Source organism: Oryza brachyantha, chromosome 1, assembly GCF_000231095.2.
Source record: "Oryza brachyantha chromosome 1, ObraRS2, whole genome shotgun sequence".
In the NCBI taxonomy this organism is placed as follows: domain Eukaryota; kingdom Viridiplantae; phylum Streptophyta; class Magnoliopsida; order Poales; family Poaceae; genus Oryza; species Oryza brachyantha.
This window is the reverse complement of record NC_023163.2, coordinates 23335547-23359076: the sequence shown is the minus strand read 5'-3', so window position 1 is coordinate 23359076 and position 23530 is coordinate 23335547. Positions and strand designations below refer to the sequence as shown.

General features: G+C 41.7%; 3 protein-coding genes across 4 annotated transcripts; 1 reads left to right on the top strand and 2 right to left on the bottom strand.

The window, feature by feature from the left end:
• Window positions 1-1330: 1330 nt before the first annotated feature.
• LOC102708008 (glucan endo-1,3-beta-glucosidase 13) lies at window positions 1331-4875 on the bottom strand. Of its 2 annotated transcripts, none has more exons than XM_015837485.2 (4): window positions 4710-4875; window positions 3073-4347; window positions 1877-1907; window positions 1331-1768 (listed from the first exon to the last, which is right to left on the bottom strand). In XM_015837485.2, exons 1-4 carry the CDS (start codon window positions 4753-4755, stop codon window positions 1642-1644), a joined length of 1479 nt encoding a protein of 492 aa, XP_015692971.1. In that variant the 5' UTR covers window positions 4756-4875; the 3' UTR covers window positions 1331-1641. The 2 variants fall into 2 exon arrangements, with proteins under 2 accessions (XP_015692971.1, XP_006644680.1); XM_006644617.3 differs by having other exon boundaries at window positions 1332-1771; window positions 4710-4873.
• Window positions 4876-15885: 11010 nt separating this feature from the next.
• On the top strand, window positions 15886-16878 carry LOC102707722. The gene is made up of 2 exons (XM_006644616.2): window positions 15886-16254; window positions 16349-16878. The coding sequence occupies exons 1-2, from the start codon at window positions 16016-16018 to the stop codon at window positions 16647-16649; spliced, it is 540 nt and encodes a 179-aa protein (XP_006644679.1). The 5' UTR covers window positions 15886-16015; the 3' UTR covers window positions 16650-16878.
• A 61-nt stretch (window positions 16879-16939) lies between these two features.
• LOC102706348 (endoribonuclease YBEY, chloroplastic-like) lies at window positions 16940-23086 on the bottom strand. Its single transcript, XM_040520118.1, has 12 exons — window positions 22454-23086; window positions 21331-21582; window positions 21155-21250; window positions 20781-20949; window positions 20581-20664; window positions 20401-20501; window positions 19992-20084; window positions 19176-19247; window positions 18721-18840; window positions 18593-18643; window positions 17667-17855; window positions 16940-17403 (listed from the first exon to the last, which is right to left on the bottom strand). The coding sequence occupies exons 1-12, from the start codon at window positions 23003-23005 to the stop codon at window positions 17236-17238; spliced, it is 1947 nt and encodes a 648-aa protein (XP_040376052.1). The 5' UTR covers window positions 23006-23086; the 3' UTR covers window positions 16940-17235.
• Window positions 23087-23530: the final 444 nt, after the last annotated feature.

Here is a 23530-nt window from a genome sequence, read left to right as displayed (position 1 = left end):
AAAGCATCTCCGGCGATGGTTGCAACAGTATTTTGCAGCATATCTACCAAGGATAGTACCTAGCTAATTGCAATCGATGTTGTGCCTAAGTCTCAGGCGACTGATTTTACTCGCCTGAGTCAGGCTAATCCATCGTTGGAGCGTACCAAGCCACGCGAGGGAGATTGCATCTCAGGTGACAACCAAACAACTCCATGCTTCACTTAGGCTTGTATCAGGCCAGACAAGTTTTTCTCAAGATAGCAAAACAGGCTCTATACTACTGTAGGCTTGAGAAAATTTTTTATTTCAGTTCACTTATCTTATCGTCGAGTTTGAATAAAGGCTTTCAACTATAAATCTGTATCTGGATACAACACATTCATCATCTCTCAAAACAAGTGGAAACGACTTTCTAAGGCATATTGAGGCTGGTTTTGGGATATGGTGGTACCTCTCACGTTGTGTTGGCGTGACAGAGGACGCAATTTAAAAAAAAAACTATAACAAAATGTTGGCTCGAACAAAAGAGTAAAAAATACGAGTTAGCCTCTTGCTCGTCACCACCAGCCACCTTGCTACCGACAGGTCCCGGCTCCGTCACCTTTCCCCTATGCAACAATGAATTCCCAGTACGACTGCCACTTCTGCCCTTCAAGGTGTGATGCCTCCTCTACTCGATCTAATTTAAATTTTGGGTTATAAGCCTAAACTGATCCGCAAAGATTAGGGGTGGTGGAATTCTAGGGATGGATTTTTGAGCAACCGTTGGTGATGTTCTAAACAAACACCAAATTTTTCAATTTCTAGCCCTGGTTAATCCATGAACTGATCAATCCATATGGATTGGTTATGTGTATAGATTATTAGCATCTATATGAATATAAAAACATAAAATAACAGTTTTACATTGTAGAAAGGATGGAGTGAGTTTCCTTATAATGGGAACCGTTATGGGAAGCTAAAAATTCGAAGAGAAGAAAAAAAACCACAAGCAGCTCCCTAAACAGGACTTTATAACAAAGATAACGGGGTTTTGTCTAGATTCATCTATAGATAAATTTATATGTTTTATATGTATATCTTAGAGCATCTCCAAGAAAATGCTAATATACTTGTATTGGGTTTATCTAGAAAAATATTGGGCATAAAAATTACACGCTGCTCCAACAGAAATCTAAAAATAAATAAGAAAATCATATTTTTGCCCTAAATTTAGGATACAATTAAGATAATTTTAGGCATGAGTAAATATTAGGAATGTATTTGATAACCTGGAGATATATTTTCTAATTCAATTTCCAAAATTAGGTTTTAGAGATCAATTTCAGACATCTCTTTGAGATGCTCTAACAGCAAAAAAAAAATATTGTGCCAGGAAACAGAAAGCATGCAAAGAGCGTCACTGAAAAATGCAGCGAGCATAATAGGATCATGGCAACGAAGAGACATCATCTGAACAAAGTTCCTAGTTCTTGATGCTAACTCATAGTATATATTGTCCGAGGCAATTACTAGTTTCCTACCACATATGCTAATAGCACCTCACTACCTACTAATCCCCCAAGACACAAACGGACCAGTACTGGTTTCCAGTATCAGGCGATTGCCGTTCCAAATTCCATGCCTAAAGGCTTCAGCAAGAATACCTCTCCGAACATATCACAGAACACAGGCTGCAATCCAAATGGCTAGCATGGAGAGCAACCGGGAGAAGCGTTCGTCCAATCGCGATGGGCTGGAACCATTTAAAACCGGAAGGGCGGATGAATTTGTTGTGCTCATCTTACTGCTTCACGAGAAGAAGAAAACAATAGTCAGCACAGTTATTTCTCTAATTAGTTGGTGCAAAATGCTTCAAAAAACTTGAACAAAAATTGAGAAAGCTTTTTCATACCCGGCAGCCATATAAACACAAGTGTCATAACCTGCAAGCAAGCAAAACAAAGCATGAGCAGAATACCATGGTAGGAAACAAAGATAAGGTGAATTAGGCCTATTCTAGTAGTACTAAACAATCAAGCATATGCAGAAAAAAAAAACTCCATTGTAAGAATAATTGGCATGGATCTAACCATCAATATCTCTAGTAGTCCGATCTTGAAGTTTGTTCCATTTCCACAAACTACTCCCTCCGTCCCAAAATAAACCAATTTTTCACTTTTTACCTTCAGTTTTTGACTCTTCGTCTTATTCAAATTTTTTTGTGATTGATATTTTTGTTTTTATTAGACGATAAATCATGAATAGTACTTTCCATGTGACTAATTTTTTTCTAATTTCCTAAAATTTTTTCAAATAAAACGGATGGTCAAACGTTGGACACGGAAACCGGAGAATTCGTTTTTTTTTTTGGACAGAGGGAGTAGCATTTTAGGGAGTAAGGTCAATCCACCTACCCATTGGAAAGTCATTAATACACAAGCATCCACAATCAAATTTTGATATACATGATCTTTTACAAAACCATGTCCTGATCCATGCACAAGGGTCCATGTGCTGATCCATGCACAATGCTTAGTAAATTCATAAGAACATTATCCATGTCCTCACCCATTGTAAGATCAACAGAGTTGAACAATAGGAACACTATGAACTCGTGAAATAGAGTACGACTACCATACATTCTGAATCAACAATGCTTATCACCAGTTGGCAAGCTCAAAGAGATCATGCAAGGCATAGCATCGAACAAGAGAACAGCGAGTCAAATAAATAACAGGCAACTCAAATTAACCCCGAGTTATATGTTACTACATCAACACACTTAGATCTGTATGCTATATAGGACCAAAAAATGTCACCATAAACATATGAATATTATTTAAGTCATAAATATAACCCACATTGCAGCATCTGTTGCCAGCTTTTCTATTGCTACAATTTTGGTCAGATACTATTATGTTACCATCACAAAAAGTCATAACCAGTGCACGTTGGTTCCAGTATATGCTTTCATTCAGCTACGTTGGTATTATACAGACGACATCAAAACAACTAGTAGTATAGTGATGGTTGTACAAAGGAATTGTCAAATGGAAGAGTACATACTATGATCAATATGTAATTTCATATAAATGATGGCAAACTTACTTGGATCTTTAGTTGTCCGCATTCCAGTACCACCAAAGTCACAGGCCACATCATTAGCCCCATTTTGCTGGTAATAGCTGTTGAATGCATATGAAGCATGCGATGCCAATGTATCAGGCTGGTAGCATGGCTGACTTGGCTGGATAGCAGAGCAATCGACATTGCCTGGTCCGCATGCCCAATTCAAACCATTCTGAAGATCTGTCTCCGATGCATTAGCAGAAGCAACACACCAGGTACCATTAGCATTTGTAATGTTTCCTCCTGTCATAATGTCCACATTTCCCCTTCCAGTCCAATCTAGACTGTATATAGAGCTTTGGTCAGGGAAAAACAGCCCCCAGTTCCTCTCAGACTCGATGCCCGGTTTCCTGTTCTCATTGAACAATGAAAAGATGTAAACATCAATTTCTTCCCCAGGTTTTGCAGGCGTCCCACTGTCATTAACAACATGACGAATGAGATTAGTATTGTAGGTCTGAGCATTGTCAGATGTTGCTCCGGTCTCCTTAACTGCACCTTTGTTCGGCCACCCAGTCTCAGTGACCATGATCTTCAGAGTCTTAAAATTCAGAGCCATGAGTGCAAAGAAAATGGAATCAATCTGTGCATCGAACATGTTTGTGTAAACCAGTCCAGTGTTGGGGTCAATCACATCCTGAGCCTGCGGCGAGAACAGCGCATAGTTCAGCGAGACATTGCTTGGTGAGTTCTGGTACGCATAGTACGGGTACAAATCCACCATGAACGGTGCCTGGTTCTCGACAAGGAACTCCAGCATCGGCTTGAGGAAGTAGGCGTAGCTGCTGTTGAACGCCCCCGCGGACGGCGGAAACGACCGGGACAGTATTCCGAGCGAGTGCGTGCTCGAGATGGTGATCTTCTTGTGCAACCCGACCTTCTTGAGGGCGGTGTGCACATTGCGCATGGCAGGCACGACGAGGGCGGAAACATTGACGGGATTCTCGGTGACCTCAGCGCCGACGGTGATGTAGGTGATCATGGTGGCCGGGTAGTATGGGAGGATGCTGTTCTTGAGCCAGGTGTCCACGTTGGACTGGTACTGTGCAAAGGGGAGGAGGTCGGAGTTGGGGACGCCAACCATGAGCTCCACGCCGGTGTTGGCGAAGGCCTTGATGACGTCGATGTTGGTGTCGTAGATGCGCACGTACTTGAGCGACTGCTGCTGGATGAGCTGCACCACCTTGTCCGGCGCCGGCAGGTCATCCGCGTTGCGACCGTAGCAGATGCCAACCTTGCCGCCTAGGCAATGCCCTGAAAAAGCCACATTGCAAGGCTGTAAGCGCTCATTTTTCGTTCTTTCAGTGGTCATTCCTCTTCTCGTTTTCTTCATCACCCCCCCCCCACCCAAAAAAAAAAGAAACAATCTTGAAACATGCATCATTGAGATGAGTGATTTCCACACTAGAAAAAGTAAAGAACGAAAAAGTTTAATGTGCAAAATAAGACCACAACCACGAAACAATAAGAATCGTGTATAAGAACAGGTTGCTACACTCACCAGCAAGCAAGGCATCTAGCGGTAGCACTCACTGAACACTTCCCCCAAAAGGTAACACTACTATGCGAAGCGAGAGCAAAAGGGAAGAAAAACTCCGTGTGGTTGAACTGCTCACCGACGAGCAGCAGGAAGAAGACCGCAACAAGAGCCTCATGCGCCATTGGCGTACGTCCGAGCCCCGAGCTCCGTCGCCTGGTTCCTGTGCCAATGCTTAAGCCACAACCCACAAGCCGGTGGCCGCGCCCACGATGCGTGGCTCGGTGCGCGCGGCCGTGGCCTGCCTGGCCGTGGAGGAGACGGAGAGGTCTCGACGAAAGAGAGGAGGACGAGCAGCCAGCGAGACACGGACAGACGCCTGAAGGTCACAGGCAGCCACTGGCGGTGCGCGCAGAGCACAGAGCAAAGCGCGCAGTGCGGAGCAGTGCAGTGGAGTGCGTGCGTGACCGTGCCGAGGCGGACGCGAGGTGGGCGTTATAAAATTGGGTTCCGAGTGTTCAAACACAAGCGGCCCACGTCCGTATCAGTATAATCGGGAGACGAAGAGAGAAGAGTATGCGATTTATGCCTAGTGGGAGAATGTTTGCGGCTGAGGAGATTCTTTTACAAGGACCCCCACATGTCGGTCGAGCTGAGCAAACAAGGTAAAAAATGACTTTAGAGCCGGGTCGTTTTGATTCTTCTTCGCTCGTGTGGAATACTCTGTTACTTTACCACACTTGTTTACACGGGTTTATTAGCGATTTAGCGGCGTATCCTATCATGGAGATACTTTGCTTGAGAAAACTGCCGATAAATAGCCTTGCTGGGGCCAGGAACTGGAGTAGTGGAATGGGGTCCATGAGACTCCATGGGCTCTGGCAGCAAGCGAAGGAGGAGCGGAGGAGAGTCGCGCACCGGTTACCGAGGCGGGGGTGACAGCGACATGTCGCATCGGCAAGCGCAGTCCGCGCGCAAAAACACGCGCGGCGTGGGCCCGTCACGGAGCGGCAAAGGCAGCGCCGGCTCCCTCCCTCTGTTGGCTTGGCGCGCTTTTTGGCGTTTTGGGAAGCGGAAGCATGGAGCTGCAGCCAATTTAAGGGGTGTTTGGATCCCTTAACTTTTTTTTTTTCTTTATCACATCGAATGTTTGAAAACTAATTAAAAGTATTAAATATAGACTATTAATAAAATATAACCGGTATTTTAGACTATTTCGCGAGACGAATCTATTGAACCTAATTAGTCCATGATTAGTGAATATGATGCTATAGTAAACATTTGCTAATTATGGCTTAATTAGGCTTAAAAAATTTGTCTAATGAAATAACCTATATTTATGCAATTAGTTTGGTTATCAGTCTATTTTTAATACTTCTAATAAAGAGCTAAACATTCGATGTGATAAGAGACAAAAAAAAAAAGTCATTGGATCTAAACCGCCACTAAAACACGCCTCAGGTTGTTGTACTGTGCTAATGTGCTCCACATATTATAGGGGTGTTATAGATGGAAAAAAATTGAGCATGATTATAGATATTTGATCGGATATAAAAAGAGTTTTTGATATGAATAAAAAATTAAATTTCATAATTACATGGAAACTGTAAAATGAATCTTTTGAACATAATTAATCTGTCATTAGAGCAAGTTTCAATCGTATAGCCAACTACTAGCTCCAAATCATCTATAGTCAACTAATATAATAATTATCTACAAGTATATACTATCTTGTCTCACCTGTTATACACACATTATGTTTTGGAGCTCATGCTGCAGCTGGCTACAAATATATAGCTCGCTGCTATTCTCTCTACTCTCTTATCTCTAATATAGTATATTTATAACTGATTTATAGTCTTATGGTCTAATATTGTATACTATAGTCAATCTAATAGTGAATTTATACAATAGTTATCTACACACCATTAATACTTGTTCCCACATGTCAAACACATGCTGCGTCTCGGAGCTCATGCTACAGCTAGCTATAAATCTATAGCTCACCTCTCTTCTCTCTCGTCATTATCTCTTTAAAGTATGTTTATAGCTGGCGTATAGTCTGCTATTGTATTTGCTCTTAGTACATGTAGGTTACTATAGCACTTATGTCTAATCATGAACTAATTAGGCTTAAAAGATTCGTATCATGATTTTTCTCATAACTATGCAATTAGTTTTTTTCGTCTGTGTTTAATGCTTTATTTAGACGTTCAGAGATTCGATGTGATGTTTTTGAAAAAAAAATAAAAACTAAATAGGGCCTCTATGGAGGCGACCATAATAGCACAGCCTACTGGGGCCGTGCAAAAAAAATGCAATGCCAATGAGAGGAAAACATGAGTTCGGAGTTTTCTTAGTTTAACAAGAATACTCAACAGTCCAACGCTGAATTTTTTAGTTTTTTCAAAAAAAAATTATCATAAATAAACCATTTAAAAACTTTAATAGAAAATAGACTCTTTTACTCAACAAAATGATCATTGACGTCGAGAGCTCATGCCAATAGAAGACGGTGCCTAGGGATGGCGAAATTCCCGTCAAGGCAAGCGACCCACCCCTACGGGATTGGGGACAAGAAAGTTTTTTCCCCACGAAACACGGAAATGTATGAGCCCACTCAATGTCTATTTTTTTGGAAATCCAATAGGCCTAATAGCCTAGTTACGAGAGCATTATATATAAACTCTCAAACTTACATAACCCTACATTTCCTCTCTCCTTCCATTCACGAAAAACCGAAACTCCTCAACCTCGGTTCCACAGGCATGACCCTTGCCTCCACACCATTGTGTGTCGACCGCCACTGCCACCACTCTTGGCTTCGTACCTATCGTCGTGTCGTCCACCCGCGAAGCCCTCGGCCTACCTCGATGTCAACCCTAATGTTGTATAGACCCTTGACAGCTGGTTGGTTGTCAAGGTGAGATGTGATATGACCGTCTATATTTTTAGTGATATGGTGATCCAGGTTGGATGGACGGGATGATCAATTTTTTTTGTTTTGTTAGATGGATAAGGATGGATGGGATGAGCATATCGAATGACTGATAATTAATAATATAAATTAATCATCATAGATCTTATCGTAATTAATACAAATTAACAACAAATTACATCTATGATCACTAATTAACACTAATCTAAACTTGGCTGCTATACTGACAAAATATGATAATTATCATAAAACAATCACTAACTATCATTGATAGTAAAGGTGTATTAGTTCATCTCGTCAATTTGCCCGGATATACTCTTTTAGTGTGAAACCTCTTCGCCTCCACGTCGTTGCTCGTGCCAATGTTGGCACCGCACGACCCTGAGCATCGCAACATACTCACTAATGTGTCACCATGCATGAACAAATGTTTGATGCCTGAGGAGAATCATCATCTATGGGGGGGCACCATCTGCCATGTAATATCTTATATATGCATCCCCATCGTTTTGTCTCACAAATTGTTTCATTTTGTTCTTGCAGTTCAATTGTGCTCATATTTAGTGGGCATGATCTGTGAATTCTCATATCCAGAAGTACGAGTGGTCATTGATAGAGACGGAGTGCTCGCCTAATGAGACATATGACTTGTGAGAGAGCCTTCACTTTCATTTGCTCTTGGTATAAGGATTCTATTTGGGTTAAAATTTGCATGGATTGGGTTTGAGTGGCTAATGATACACGTTGATGAGTTGAATTAACGGTGGTCTAGGTTGTTTTCTAATGTAAACAAGTGTGAATGTATGATACTCCTCTCTATCTTGTATTTCTCTGGATGAATGAATATTTTTATTCAGTTTTGTAAGTGTTTCACAACTGTACCTTACATAATCATGAAATGTTGGCCTTCGTAGAATCAACCAATACTAGTTTGAGTTGTAAATTGCTCATGAACATGTGAATTACCAATAGGCAGCAGCGAAGGCGGAATTGAAGTAGGAACCACCGAGTCGAAGGAGGTCACTGTTGAGCTTGCTAGTGTCACTAAGCTCAGAGTTCACTAAGGCTCAAGTGAGGTGAGCCATGCCTGGGAGGAGATGGAGATCATGAGAATCCCTCTATTTGTCCAGCTTCTAGTGCTAGTGCAGCTTTGCCACCACCGTTTCATCCTCACCCCCTCCCCGCACCATGGCACTTCCACCGTCATGACCACCCGACCGAGTTGCTCTTTGCTGTTGTATGGACGAATTGATCGAGGCTATCGGGGACCTGCCTGTGCGTCGCCCAGGAAGAAGAGGCTGGGACCTGATTGTTTTTCACTTTTTTCTATGTGACTGATATGTGAATTGAACTATTTTATTTATCTTTTCAATTATTATGTCATGTAGATGTCGCACGGCATATGAAGACCCAGGTCAACACGCTAAGTAGATGCTATGTCAGTCGAAACTATTATTCAAACTATTTTAGGATTATATTTGTACTGGTTTTATAAGACTAGGGATACATCGTATGCAGTCTCATGGTTAAAAGGAGCAAACATGATCAAGATGATTCATCTGTCTACGGCCACGTTCGCCCTACCCGGTAAGATAATTTAACTCTCTCGTTTCCTTACGCACGTTTTTCAAACTACTTTTTTGCAAAAAAAATTTTATAGAAAAATTGTTTAAAAAATCATATTAATATATTTTATATTTTTAGTAATTAACAATTAATTAATTATGTACTTATTTATTATTACGTTTTCCGTACCGGATAAGTTAACATATCACCTCCTTACCCGAACACGGCCTACGGTTGCCTGACTATATAAGCAGCCCATGTCCCGGCCCAGTGAAAGGAAGGACCAGGCACACAGCCCATGAGCCTTATACGAGTTAGCCAGTCGTTCAGTTCACTGTATGATGCAATTTGCATACGTGCTGGTGGTGGGTCATCACCACCATCACTGTCATATGCTAATGCCATCGTATGCTCTTGTTGCTCTTTTACTTGGATAGCTCTAAAAGCCAGTTTCCTAATCATGGTATTTTGTTTTTCTTTCAGTTAGAATATTTTTTATACCTTTTAAGCACAGTATAACACACATAAAATTTTGTTTTAACCAATTAGAATATTTGTCAACAAACCTTAATTTTCTATTTTCAATAACATCTTGCGACACACAAACATTTAGCTAGTGTCTTCAAAAGAATGCTAATATTTTACTCCCAAAACTATATATGCGGTCCATTAGAAAAAATATTAGGCCTAAAAATTACGGCGTCCTCCGAAGTGAGTCTAAAACTGAATAATTTGTATTGTGAACTCATATGTCTATCTCAAATCTAGAATACGAGAGTTTATTTTAGGCATGTATAAATATTGAAATAGATTTAGAAACATGTGGAAGATAGGTTTTCTGACCTAATTCCTAAATACAACTTAAAGATCAATTTTACACGCCTCTCGAAGATATTCTGAGCTTAATGACTTACCAAAATATTTTTTGTGGTGTTAGGTGAAGGAGATTATAGAATTATCCAATTTTGGTACTGTAAGGTATTTAAGGTATGTGTGGATTGCTATTTTGTGAAATTTGACGGGGTGATTGTTTAGAAAAAGCAAAATGACATATTTACAAATAAAAAATAATTTATAAATAAAACTTTTATATACGTGATCTTAGCGTATAAAAGCAAAGACTAGGAAAAAAGCTACGACAAAAAAACATCTAAAATCAACTCTAAATTTAAAACTAAAAGTTTAAATTTTAATAAACAAAAGTAAAAAATACGAGGTGGATAATTTGACACTCTTATATATTTGGGAATGGTAGCAGTGCATTTCGATGATTCCACGGTCAAAGAGGCGTAGCTGGAGTCCAGGGAACCGATGAACTGGTCTTGCAAACCGCTACTGTGGGCCGTAAGGAATAGCATTTTCTGTGGGCCGAAAATCCATCACATATAAGTTACTGGACCTAATCAACACTCTGTTCTCCAGCTCATCGCCTTCCTACGCACTATCAGAGATTTCGGCCTTGGTACCAGCATCAACCATTCTATACATTGACGATATCAAAATTTTGTTAAGGAACAAACTAAATTAAACTTTACCCTCGTAACCTTACCATAACCTTACCAAATTCTAGAAACTTCTACTCACAAAAGTATACCAAAAATTAGCAAGGTATCAAACTAAACATAGCCTAATATCTTGACCTTGGCAAAATTTTGGCAATACCAAATTTTAGCTTTGCCAATAAATAGCATTCGTTCCGTTCCACACTATAATTTTTTTAATATTATCTAAATTTAATTATATACTAATAAAATATACAATTTAGATAATCTCAAAAAAAATCTTTTAATAGGAAACGAGTAAGTTTTATCTGGACAGAACACGCCCCTCTCGGCGCAGCGGCGTCTCCAGAAGCCTCTCGTTGGATTCCAGCTGCCCATACGATGGATCACCTTATTACTTAGTTAAACTAAAGGACGAGACATTGACCAAACCACAACAAAGCCATCTAAAAATTCTGGACGCCTATCTACGAAAACCCCGACGTTATCCGCTACATGCATCTGACCCGGCCGCTGAACGACCACGCGATGGGAGAAAAAGAAAACGGCAACTTGCATTCCAACTTCCACTCAAAATCCGCCACCACCTGATTCCCGGCGCCTAATAATCCAATCGATCCGCCCACCCGATCGATCGCCCGCACTGGGATGCCCATGCTGCAGGGCGGGGCGGAGAGGAGCGGCCGGTCAGACGACGATGCGTGCGTCTCTCCTCCCGTCAGTTTGATAGTTGTAACCGCCGCTCCCCTGATCCCCTCAAGATTCGGTCGTCAGTCGTCAGCCGTGTAACGCCACTGAAACGCCCTTGACGAAAGCAAAAAAACACAAGGTGAACTTCTCATCATTCTAGTTTGGTGCTGTCTCGCCTGATAAGTTTGGCGTTACAATTTGCAATAGTTGTATTGATGGTCGGCCGGCCGGCCGGCCAGCGCCGAACTGATGATATGTCTTATGTTTTCGGGAGCTGCCTTCTGTACGTAACGGATCTGGATTTTGTTATGTGTGTGGTTCTATGTACTCTCTCTTTATGTGCCATAAATCGGCCGGTTAAACCTGCGAGCGAAGCCGTGGCGAGAAGATCTGCTGCAGCCTTCGTTTTGTGATTCACGGTTCAACTCCGAAGCCATATAAAGAAAGTTCTTTAAGCCCATGCGTGATGCCGTGATATGAACATGTTACATGCTCAATAAAGATTTTCTGTTACTATCTAAAGCAAATGAGAGGTTACTCCTACATGCCTAGCACACATGATATACATGGGGAGAATACAGTGTGCAGGATTCGCACGCAGCATGAATGAATCAGCATAATGTAAACACGCTATAAAAATTAACGCTTATATTTGTGTTTATGAGGAAAGATGAAAGGAAATAAAAGAAAAACAAGATACATATTTATAATGTATAGTCTGCCACAAGACAAACTCTAAAAATATATATAAGAAAAGAGATGGGCATGTATTAATATTAATATTATAATATAGATATAACCCATTGTTATATGTAAATATATAACCTACTATTATATATAACCGATTAACTGAACAATTGAATATATATCGATATTACATAATCAACTATATAATCTAACCTTTAGGAACCAGTAGTCGAGTTATACTACTGGACTCGCATCCATCAAAACTTTCACGTCCTTCTCGCCCTTTTCGTTATTCCGATGCGCCCATCCACTACAGTGGAATGGCGTAGTCCGCTCCCATGACGGCCACTGCACCCAAAGAGGAACATCCTGCATGCCGCGTCCGACCAAGCACGAGCCCTGGACCTGCATGAGCCGCGGCACGTCTCCCCAAGACTTAACGGAGAGATCCGGCTTTTCCTTGTGCTGGATCGCTCACCGATTTTTGGTAGGCGACCACCCACGACGGCAGGAGACGCCGCCGCCTGCGTGCCCGTGCGGCCGTTCGGCCGGCCTCGCCCCTCGGATTCGGAGAAGGAGGGGAAACAAAAAAAAAACGCCAGGTTCCGCGCGGCGCGGCGCGTCCGGACGTGCGTGCATGAGAGGCGGAGACGCCGACGCGTCCCCGTGTCGCAGCCTGGCTCGTGCAGGCGGTGGTGCACCTCGGCCGGCCGGATTCGCACGGAACAGACGAGAGATCGAGGAGGAGGATGCGTCGAGAGATAAGAGAGAGAGAGAGAGAAAAAGATCGGGTGAACAGCGACGCGGCATCGATCATCCTATCCCGCGCGCTATCCACATGCGCCGTTCGTCCGCGCGCGCGCGCGCAGACCACGTTCCGGCGGCTGGCGCGCGGCCGGGACAGGTAGTCGACCCGTGGTCCACACACACAAAAAAAAATCGCAGGGAGGGGGCACGCTCTCTTCCCCGGCCTCGTGCCACATGATTTCTGCGCGCCGCGCGGATGCTCTACCTGCTCGGTCGCTTTCGCCGGATCCCGGCACGATCCGCGAAAGCTTATCGCTTGGGATTATAAGACGACTACGAGCCAAACGCGTCTTTTGGGCGATGGCAGGTACTCGCTCGCTCGCCGGGTCCGACGCTCCGAGCTCTCTACCAGACTACCACCCCAGGTCCTGTTCAGTGAGCGGATGAAACGAAACATGTGTTAGTTGTTCCACGCGCGAGCCAAGCCGGTCAGAGCGCGGCCGGTTGGTTGATTGGCTCGGCTGGCAGGCTCTATCCAGAGGCGTCGACGCGTTTTGAACGAACAATGCTTTAGAGGGAAAAATTCCTACCTGGGTTTAGTCTTAAGTCGTCGCGAAAAGGTTAGCTAGATAGTGAAAATTCAGACCTGAAAGCTACATATGCAGCCGGAAGGAAGGTCCGTACGTGTATGCATAGGTTGAGCTCGATAGTAATTAGTAAAAAGCTCGTGTTTGAATGTTTCCGGAATAGAAGCTGCTCCGCCCCCCATCCACGAACATGTATGTACTCAAGTCAAAATTTCGCTACGGGAGTGAGACGTCATGGAACACTAATTCGGTAATACTTTCAGCTCGCCCACCACGCTAAGCTTGAACCAGTCCAGGCTTTGGATAAGGGTTAAGGATAAGGGGGCATCAATATCCATAGTACAGATTCTAAGCAGCCATCACTTGACCTCAAATCTGAGGTTAATGGCGCCGATTTGGACATGCAAAATGTGCAATTGGCTCAAGAACCCCCCAAAAAAAAAAAGCGATCGAAAGTGCAAAGACAGCACGAGCGCATTTCAGGGGCGTCTGCTACACCCTCTTGCATCGGTGGGGTTCCAGAGCACGGCATTGTAGCAGTACGTAGACAGACAGCCTTCGTGCCGAGCAACACGCGGACACGAGGTGACGAGCAAGAAAGCTTGTTGCCGGTTTCGTTGGTCCACTAAACCTGTGGCCGTGTCCCCAGAAATGGTGTTCGTGCCATGTGTACCCAGGGCATTCTGTCTCATCGGGTTTATATATAAAAAAGGCGTTTTCACTAGTAGATTATTAGGAGTTCGTGTTAAATGGCAGACGTGTGAGGTGTCGTTGGTTTTGCCCACCGAACATGCACCTTTGGCACGTTACAGGATCGGGGCGACGGGTGTCCAGTTTTGAACAGCTCACCACGTTACGCTGGGTTAGGCCTTCGGTGTGTAGAATTATACAGTTTTGTAGTTTAGTACCCGTATGAATATCAAAATACTTTGTTAAATTTCAGGTCTTAAAAGAAACCATAGACAGGACAAGTGGCTAAGACCGACGATATCCTGTTGCAGGGGCGTGTATCGACTTCTCCTAGTTGAAACAGCATCTCGTGTGTTCTGATGGGCAGGCATTAACACTGTTAACGATAATCCGATGTAATACAACTTTATTTCGAGAGCCGGCCGTATGTTTGTTGCCTCTCGTTCTCTCTTGCAAAATTGCGTGCAATGGAGGCCAAGTATCATAGCGAAGTGCAATCACAGTTGTGACGCGGAAAACCATACACGTGTTACTCACCAAACTCTGATTGGGTCCATGGAATCTCCACTTACCCGTTATGTCTGAAACAAGATATATGAGTACATGGGGAACCAGTGAGCAGTGATCAGGAAGGAAATGAGCAAAATGGTCTCTGTTTTGAAAGCTAAGACTGTTCGAGATTACGTAAATTACCAGTTAACTTTCAGACCATAGTGCAGCTAGTGCTCCACTCACACTGTTTGTATGCTGAAATTCTGCCCCAAAATAGGAGACAAGAGTATTTTCTAGCGGTTATCAAGGACTAAAAGGCTGTTTGGATCCAGAAACTTCTTTGTAGTTCCTTGTTTTGGACGTTAATTAGGAGTATTAAATATAGACTGATAACAAAACTAATTGCATAAAGAAAGACTATTTCATTAGACAAATTTTTAAGTCTAATTAATCCATAATTAACAAATGTTTACTGGAGCATCACATTCGCTAATCATAGACTAATTAAGCTCAATAGATTCGTCTTGTGAAATAGTCCAAAATATATGGTGGGTTTTATTAATAGTCTATATTTAATACTTCTAATTAGTGTCCAAATATTCGATGTGATGACTTAAAAAAGCAGGATGGATCAAACACCCCTAAACAAGTCATATTTCCCTCGCCAACGTAAAGAAAATAGCACTAGCTGAAAATTTACCATTTCGAACTGTTTAGAAAGTAGATAAACAAACAACAGGTTTTACCAAGGTTGAGAATTTAATATTCGTTACGTCTGTATGCTGCATACTCAATTTTTTAAAGGCGCCAAAGTGATATGATAAAACGTGATTTCCCCCCAAATACTCCTGGTTAAGTAATGAAAAGATTTTTCCTGAAACCGAAAGATCTAAGTTGAGTTCTACCTCGGCCACCGACTCAGCCTGCAATGAGAATCAGAAACCAACAGCAGCGCGCCGCGTGTCCTCGCTTAGCTCCCCACAAAAATGATTTAACATGATGAGGCATCATCTCCACCATAACATGCCGTGGCCTACATGTCAGGCTCAGAAACCAACTTGCCAAAGAGATATATGAACAAATCTGGGTCCCATTCAACAAACTGAGAAGATAAGATCAGATCAGGGCACCAGCAGCAGAATCTGGGAAAGCATGTGGAAGTGGCCAACCAACTTTCACGCTCTTTCTATTACCTTTTCTTAATTTTGGAAAAAAACGGGACAAAGGCACAAGCAGCCATGCTCATGGGGTCCATGTCAGTGTCTTGGTAAAACCTAACTAGTCCATGTAAACACAACAAATTGGTGATGTCATGGATGCAAAATGCGTCGATTAATAATATTAGTCAAAGGGCACTATGCCGTGTTTGAAAGCAGGCACCTAGCGTTATCCCATTTCAGCTGGAGCTATATATATACCCACCCCTCCCACCGGACGTTGTAAAGGTTGTGAAAGAGAGGAAGCAAGAGGAGGAAGAATATATCCATACACAAAGCGTACCTTCTTCTTACGGTGACTTCGTTCCAGAAGGCAGAAATCTGCAAGGATGAGCAAATTCGGTGGAGCTGCTGTCCTTCCGGTATACCATGAAGAAGAAGATGAAGACTTGTTCGAGACATCATCGTCCATCTCAGGCGACTCCGATGATGAGGCCCAATTTTCAGACAGCGAGGAAGCTGAAGCTCAAGAATACCAGTTTGCGCAACAGGCAGCTTCACAGGCGACAAGGCTGAATTCAGTTAGCCTCTATGATCTGTCATCTATGATGGCACAACTCCCTGTCAAGTAAGTTCCTGCGAAAAAGTTTTGCATATAGTATCAATATATGTACAGCAAAAGGAATTCTTTCTCACAGGGCATGCTATGTTGTTCTTTGCAGGAAAGGATTGTCCAAATACTACGACGGGAAATCTCAATCATTTGCATGTTTGTCCGAGGTGAGATGCCTAGAGGATCTACGCAAGAAAGAGAGTCCATACAAGAAGATCAAATCATCAAAGAGCTATGTAGCACTGGATGGGAACCAGCAAGCTTGTCATATACCTGGAGCAAACAGCACATCAATAGCCAAGAAGTCCTCTGGAAGTTCTTGCGCAAATCTGATGGCTAGGAATAACACCAAGAACATGCTCTATAGGCCTCCCCCAATTCCTGTACACAAAAATGGATACCATCAGTAGGGACACCATTGAAATGTTTTCTTTTTGTCAGGGTTTCAGGTCTGTTCTTTTTTTGAGGATTTTGTTGACAAGCATATTAGCCTGTCGCAGATGTAAGAGGATTTCTTTCTCTGCCATCTACAGAGAATCATTTTGTTCATGAAGACATCAATTCTGTTTGTAAATAACTAAACTGAATTTTTCATTCAACTGTCTAGGGCTGATGAACAATCTTCTATCTCTGAATTTTGAAGCATGAGTCTGTGATACATCCAGTTACCTTTGTTATGGAAAAAAAAAACAGCTTAACAGAAACGTAAAGGCAATCCTTGGTCATCAAAGATGAAAAGAAAATGAATACAATTATATAAATATTCCAAACACACAGGTGCATGGCTGGTCATGAACTTTCGCAAAGCCAAAAATAAACCAAAGCCTAATAATTCAAATGTTTTTCACTCCAACAGGGGTTTCAGATCACATCCCAGCATTATCTTGTGGATGGATGTGTGATTAATTTTTGTTATACGGTGAATCCAGGGCACTGGGGAGAACCGAAGAGTAGATAATCCTATCCCACCCCATTACTCCTTAGAGTTAGCAGCTGTTAGAAAGCATAGTCGTAAATAGCCTGTGCGACTCCATCTTCATCATTAGTGGCACCAATTATATTTGCCACTGCTTTCGTCCTCTCAGACCCATTTGCAAGCGCAACACCCAATGATGCTAGCTGTAGCATTTCTATGTCATTTTCTCCATCCCCAATAGCCATTACCTTGCAGAAGAAAAAAAAAGTTGGAAGTTATAAGTAATGCAAGTGCAGGGTGTGCTTTCAATGGCTCTATGGAAGATCCAAGGATCTCTATATCCATTTTAAATCTACTTATACCTCTAGATCACTGGGTAAACAGGTTGGAAAACTCGTGCAGACTTAAATCAAGATTAATGATGGTTTTTCATAATTGAACAAACTGAACAGCAATGGTATCAATTGTATTCCGTTATGCAAAAACATGTAACAGGGAACTAGACTTATACCTCATCTGGACTAATGCAAAGGTGGTCCAAAAGAATCTTCACCCCATCGCCCTTTGAAGTTGCAGGAGGTACAAGTTCAAGCATATCAGGCTGTGCTTGAACCACACGGGCCCTTCCTTCTATTGCCTTTTCCCAGAATGGCCTCAATGAAGAAGAAATTCCCTCAGGAGTTTCAAGGAAGAGCACTTTCTGAAGATGAAAACTATAATGCAGTAAGCTACAGGCATCTTTAGCACCATCAAATTGCTAATAAAATAATCCCCATTAATGAAAATGTCAGCCAGAGTCAAAATGAGAAGCGTGTCTGTTGTATAGATTGGTTTATATTATGAATATATGTAAAAACCTTTGCCTTTAAGTTGCTTCAAGCCTTGAACAAGCAATTAATCTTTGATTATCCAAATGGTTTCGATTGTATGCAGAAATGATAGACATGAGATGCAAGGTGGATTTAGTTTGTAGCTTGGTGACTTGGTTCCTCTGTTGCTTTGTATAGCCTGTACCTCAGATCAATCATCCAAAGGCTAGAAATGATCCAGATGATGCAATTTTATGAGTAATAACTGCATTTAGAGGGTTCCAATTGTATTAAGAGATATATAGGCCTGATTTATTGCATGGTTAAGTAGATTAGTACATGGTAGGACAACTGCCCCACCCACCCGAAGTCTCTGAACCAAACTATGTCCCTTCTTACCTTCTCCCCTTTTGTCCCAAAGAAAGCCCGTGCTTTTTATGGTAACTAAACTAATAGTGTTTTATAAACCAATTACTTGGATCAATTTTTGAGAAAATGAATTACCAACCAGAATGCCATCTTAGACAGAATCATGATGCTTTTAGTATTTAAGCAAAGGAACATTAAAATAGTTCACACCGAACTGATCATGAAATTATTCCTAAAAATTGTTAAGAAAGCACAGCACCTGTATCTCAGCTGTTCCTAAAAGCTGATCAATAGACCGAACTATTTCAGCCTGTAATAAGAGTCACAACTACAGTCAAGTCAATAGGAATATGGACTAAAATTTACTTTATCAAAATACCATCATACCTTAGGTTCATGATACACATAATGGAGAGAATCAACCAAAGGATCATCATACATAGAGAAGCATCGATCCTGGCTAAATGCTACTAATGGTACCTTGTGCTCCAAAGAATATAATAATGCCTGCAACAAGCCAATAGTGTCACTACTCAGTGCAAGCATTGGAAGCTAATAATTTAAATTGGTAATATTAGTGTTAGATACTAAGATAATAAAATTATCTGCTCAAAAAAATAGGCTGCATTTTCTTTAGAATGTTCAACTAATAAGCAACAACATATTAAATTGACATAAGAGGGTATCTAATTAGTCCATTAACTGGAGAGATGCATTCAAGGTAATATAACTATTACGTAGGAAAACCATGAAATTGTAGCATTTGAGATCTAAATTATTCTTGTATACACATTTATGGCCCCAAGCTCTCAATGCTTAGAAAGAAGAAAACTGCAACTTACTTCTCTGCATACTTCTTGATCTAAATTTCTTTTATAAATCTCTCTTCCTTGCAAACCATAAACCAAGAGGCCCTACAAATGAAAGCATTAATCTGATGAGAACAGGAATCATGCACACAGCAACAATAAAATTGTTTCATTTATCCATCAGTAGGAACATCGCCATAGTCATGAAACAGTGGGCTCAAGAAAAAAGCATAGCTCATTAATATGCAGAATACAAGGTAACATCAACTTAGGAAGGCACATGATAGGATTGAACAGAAGAACAGACCACCAGGGCCTGATCAAAAGATGCTATCAACCTTTTTGTTTTTCTTTTGAATAAAGTCTAGAATATAAGTTACGAATTAACGGCTGCACGGGGCAACATCAGCAGCACACTTTCTGTTCTATGAACACAAGATAGCCACCTTTTGAAACCAGCAAGGTAAGAAAAGTTGACTTATCTCATGACTAAATTTTGCGGTTCACTCAATACATATACAAGAAAGAAAAAGGGGAAACAATTTAGTAAAAGAATAAACCTTTAACTATGTTACATTTCATCATAGATTCAAGTAGCAGCATTCCACAGATATTCAAATGCAGGGAGGTATGAATTATTAGTCTGTCACTAGACCAAATTCCACACTTACACTCAATTCAAGAATTGAAGGCAAAAAGTTAAGAGAAAAAACCATTCAATGATTTTGTTCATTACCCACATATTTAAGTACGATGCCGTAAAGATCACAGTGCATGTGACATGCATTCTTCAGTTTAAAATATGATACTTCAGAGATTGCACGTTTTATTTGAACACTTTCCACCAACCTGAAGAAATATGCCAGGAGACGATGCTGAGACAATGCCAGTTCTTCCAGATAAGTCAACCATACTGAGAGCATCAATGGCAGCTGGTCGTGCCTGTTTCAAAGATGAACATGTATGGGAAACAATTATCAGCATTTTTGAGTTACCAAATTATGGCAGTAGCAAATAAAAACAAGCACACAGAACAGACAGTGTTCTTGATTGTCAGCATATAAAAAATGTAAACGATAAACAGGGTTCTTCTAGGGGATTGTTTAATTCCATTATACCGAGATGAGCGCAGTGTAAGTTTTTTAGTTGGATCTGGCCTGGCTGGGAAAAAGATGCAGTAGTGATCCAGGAGATCTGGCTTGTCCTGGCAAGGACAGTTAAGTCATTACTAAAAACAGAGATGAAGAACTTGTAGTACCTTTCCTGTGGCAATAACTATGTTTACTCCTCTTGACCTTGCTTCCCTCAGAGCTTCTGCATTCCTTGCTGTAACTTGACTTTTACTGTTGAGTAGTGTACCTTGTTAAGAAAGAAAAGATCACTGATAAATATAAACACATATCAAGAGTGTGATATGCACAAAGAGAAAATGATGTACCATCCATATCGCAGAAGATATATTTGAACTTTGGTCTATAAAATCTTAGGCTTCCAGCTCTCTTTAGGCCACTTGTCACTTGCTCTGTAAAAATTCTTAGGCAACAAGAGCTAGATTACCAACATATGTGTGTGAAAGTACTTCTTCAATATCAAAACAATTGTAAGGACTATAACTACAGAAATCCCAAAAGAACATACCATCCAATGTTTCTGTCTGGCTTTTGCCTGAATCAAGAACACTCTTAGCAAGATTTTTCCCTTTCCACCTTAGACTCTTCAAAATGAGCTGCTCCTCCTTCTCCATTTCCACTGCAGACTCATCGCTTGTTTGATGATCAAAACCCAGAAGACGTAGAATTCCACGAACCTAATACAGAGTAGTAAGTAAACAGTCAATTTTTGTATTTGTACCATATTATCTGTGTTGCAGTCTATCTGTCTATGTATAATAACATGGGATTAAATGATTTGGTAAAAGGAAGCTGGGAACTTCACCATGAAAAAGATAAAATGTGTATTCAAACCTCTAAACAGTAGGGGGCTAATGACAGTCAATAAACAAGTGAGCATACCGCTTGTATCCGCACTTCATCAAGAAGTGTATGACCTCGCTCCTCAGCGTGCCTTGCAGCTGTCTCAACTGAGATTACTATATCACCTAACATTAACTGCGGGCACAAATATTCAGAAAATACAACTAGATGGCATGTCTAATAGAACAGCACTCAAATAGAAGATTTATTCTTACAGTAGGAACATCAAGATCAGGAATGTATTGTGACATCGAGAGCATTTCAATACAGCTATCTTCGCCTCTCCATTCTTTGTTAAGGTTCTGGATGAAGTTGTCATTGCATAGCACCACAGACACTTCAACCTTATCATACCTCCCAACATCACTTATTGAAGTGTCTCGAGATTTATAGTTGGAATCCAGAAGCCCATCAAGCGCAATTTTCATCGCCATCGGAACATTTAGTTTTAGAATTTCCACAATGTTCTACATGCACATTAACAGAAACATAGGTAAATAAGCATGTCACAAATTGAAAATGCAACAAAACTAGCATGCCATTTTATTGGCAGAATATCCAAACAAAGGTTTGTTCGGATGGACATAACTACCAAATCAAAATCAACCAAGGAACTCCAATATAACATGATGGATCGACTCAATTACTCAAACAACCAAAACATAATTAGACATCCAAATGCCTAACTTTTTATCCGACTACATTGCCCACTTGTTTACCTCTAGATCAAAGAAATCTGCTCAAAAACATATGCTCAGCTACCCAAAGTGTGTACTTCATTTTAGCGAAGGGCAAACACAACCAATTAGGGATAACAGTAAACTATTGTCTCATATATGCTAATCATAATTTTTCATACATGAACTGGAGCAGAAATCACAAATAAATTGATTAGAAACAGTAGAATAACATTTGAGGATAAATCATCCAGAGAAAGCTACCAACATCATATTTTCACTTATGCTTATGTTTATGCTTATAAGCCAAAATTAAATTTTCAATCTTAAATTTGGAGTTGATTTTGGTGTTTTTTGCCGTAGTTTATTCTTCAGCATTGGCTTTTATATTGCTAAGAACACATACGTAAAAGTTTATTTACCAATTATTTTTCGTTTGCAAATATGCCAAGCCAAACGATCACCCCTACATGTGTGTACATTTTACTCTGTGAATAATGTATGACTCAGAAGATCCCACTTATCATACTCACAAGTGTCAACATAAACAATTTGGTAACGAAGAAAGTGTAAAATCATCAAATTTATCGTGATTCCAGTGACTTCACCCAAAACAGCCAGATATCATTAATACTGATAAGTTCCATAGTAGCATGCATACCAGCACTTCGGGGTCATCGGGCATGTCATCGTCGATGCTGACTCGGGCGTAGAGCTCGATCTCACTCTCCTTCGGCGGGGGCGGAGCTGCAGGGATGGGGTCCTGCGGCTGCGCACGCCTCGCCGCCGACTGGCCGCGCCTACCCCTCCGGAAGCCTCGGATGCCCGCGAGGAACCCCGCGAAGGGCGGCAGCGGCAGCGGCGGCGGCTGCGACGAGCGCGAGGGATCCGGGGTGGGCGTGAGCCCGCGCCAGGAGAGCATCGAGGCGGCGGGTGCCGCCGCCGCCGCGGCGGCGGCGAGGGGTGGACAGCGCGCCGCCTCCGAACGCAGCAGCGCTGCGCCGGGCTGGGGCGAGCGCAACGCGAACGGGAGGGCGCGCGACACGATGCGAGCCATGGTCGCCGAGGACGAGGCGCCGCCTCCTCCACCGGCGGCGGCGGGAGAGAGAGGCTGGGAAGAAGGAAGGAGGTTGGGCGGAGGAGGGTTTTCGTGCTGATTCGTTTGATTTTCTTCTGTGCTGCGTATACCTTGGGTCTCGCTTGGGCCGTCCATTTCGTATCCAACGGTCTATATTTTTTTTCTCCTCCGGCCCACGGCGATGGGTCTCTTCTCCGCTTCCCGGATTTTCGGGCTCTTTTATCATCATCACTCATCAGTGAGCTTTGTTTCCCATTTATTTGGATAATTGCAGTACGAGTTCTGGAAGCCTACGCAAAAAAATGCATTCGTTGCTTGCTCCCCATGAGCATGCAATTGACGTTTTTGTATGATGGAGTGTTCGATTCATCACCTTAACGGTATTTCGAGCTTTGCAGAGGGTACTCCCTGCAATATGTTGAGTACCCGTTTGTTTGTCTCGAACTCTGAATCTGAAACCTACATACTCCATCCAGTCATGCTGAACGTCTAGGACAAAATTCGATCAGAATTTAAAAACTTTGAGCATCAATTTTATATAAAAAAGTCATGAAAACGAGTTTACAATATTACGCAGTACTTTTTAATGCAAACAAGTATATATTTTTTTACCTAAGTATTTAAGAAATTATTGATGATATACGATTAAAAAGTTTGACA

Coding starts and splice junctions, on each gene's coding strand:
- LOC102706348 (XM_040520118.1), bottom strand. CDS start 23,005: ATGGACGGCCCAAGCGAGACCCAAGGTATACGCAGCACAGAAGAAAAT. Junction 21,583..22,453: donor CCGATGACCCCGAAGTGCTG/GTATGCATGCTA, acceptor ATGTGCATGTAG/AACATTGTGGAAATTCTAAA. Junction 20,085..20,400: donor TAGTTATTGCCACAGGAAAG/GTACTACAAGTT, acceptor TCTTTGAAACAG/GCACGACCAGCTGCCATTGA.
- LOC102708008 (XM_006644617.3), bottom strand. CDS start 4,755: ATGGCGCATGAGGCTCTTGTTGCGGTCTTCTTCCTGCTGCTCGTCG. Junction 4,348..4,709: donor CTTCTTCCTGCTGCTCGTCG/GTGAGCAGTTCA, acceptor TGGCTTTTTCAG/GGCATTGCCTAGGCGGCAAG. Junction 1,772..1,876: donor TGTGTTTATATGGCTGCCGG/GTATGAAAAAGC, acceptor CTTCTCGTGAAG/CAGTAAGATGAGCACAACAA.
- LOC102707722 (XM_006644616.2), top strand. CDS start 16,016: ATGAGCAAATTCGGTGGAGCTGCTGTCCTTCCGGTATACCATGAAGAA. Junction 16,255..16,348: donor ATGGCACAACTCCCTGTCAA/GTAAGTTCCTGC, acceptor TGTTCTTTGCAG/GAAAGGATTGTCCAAATACT.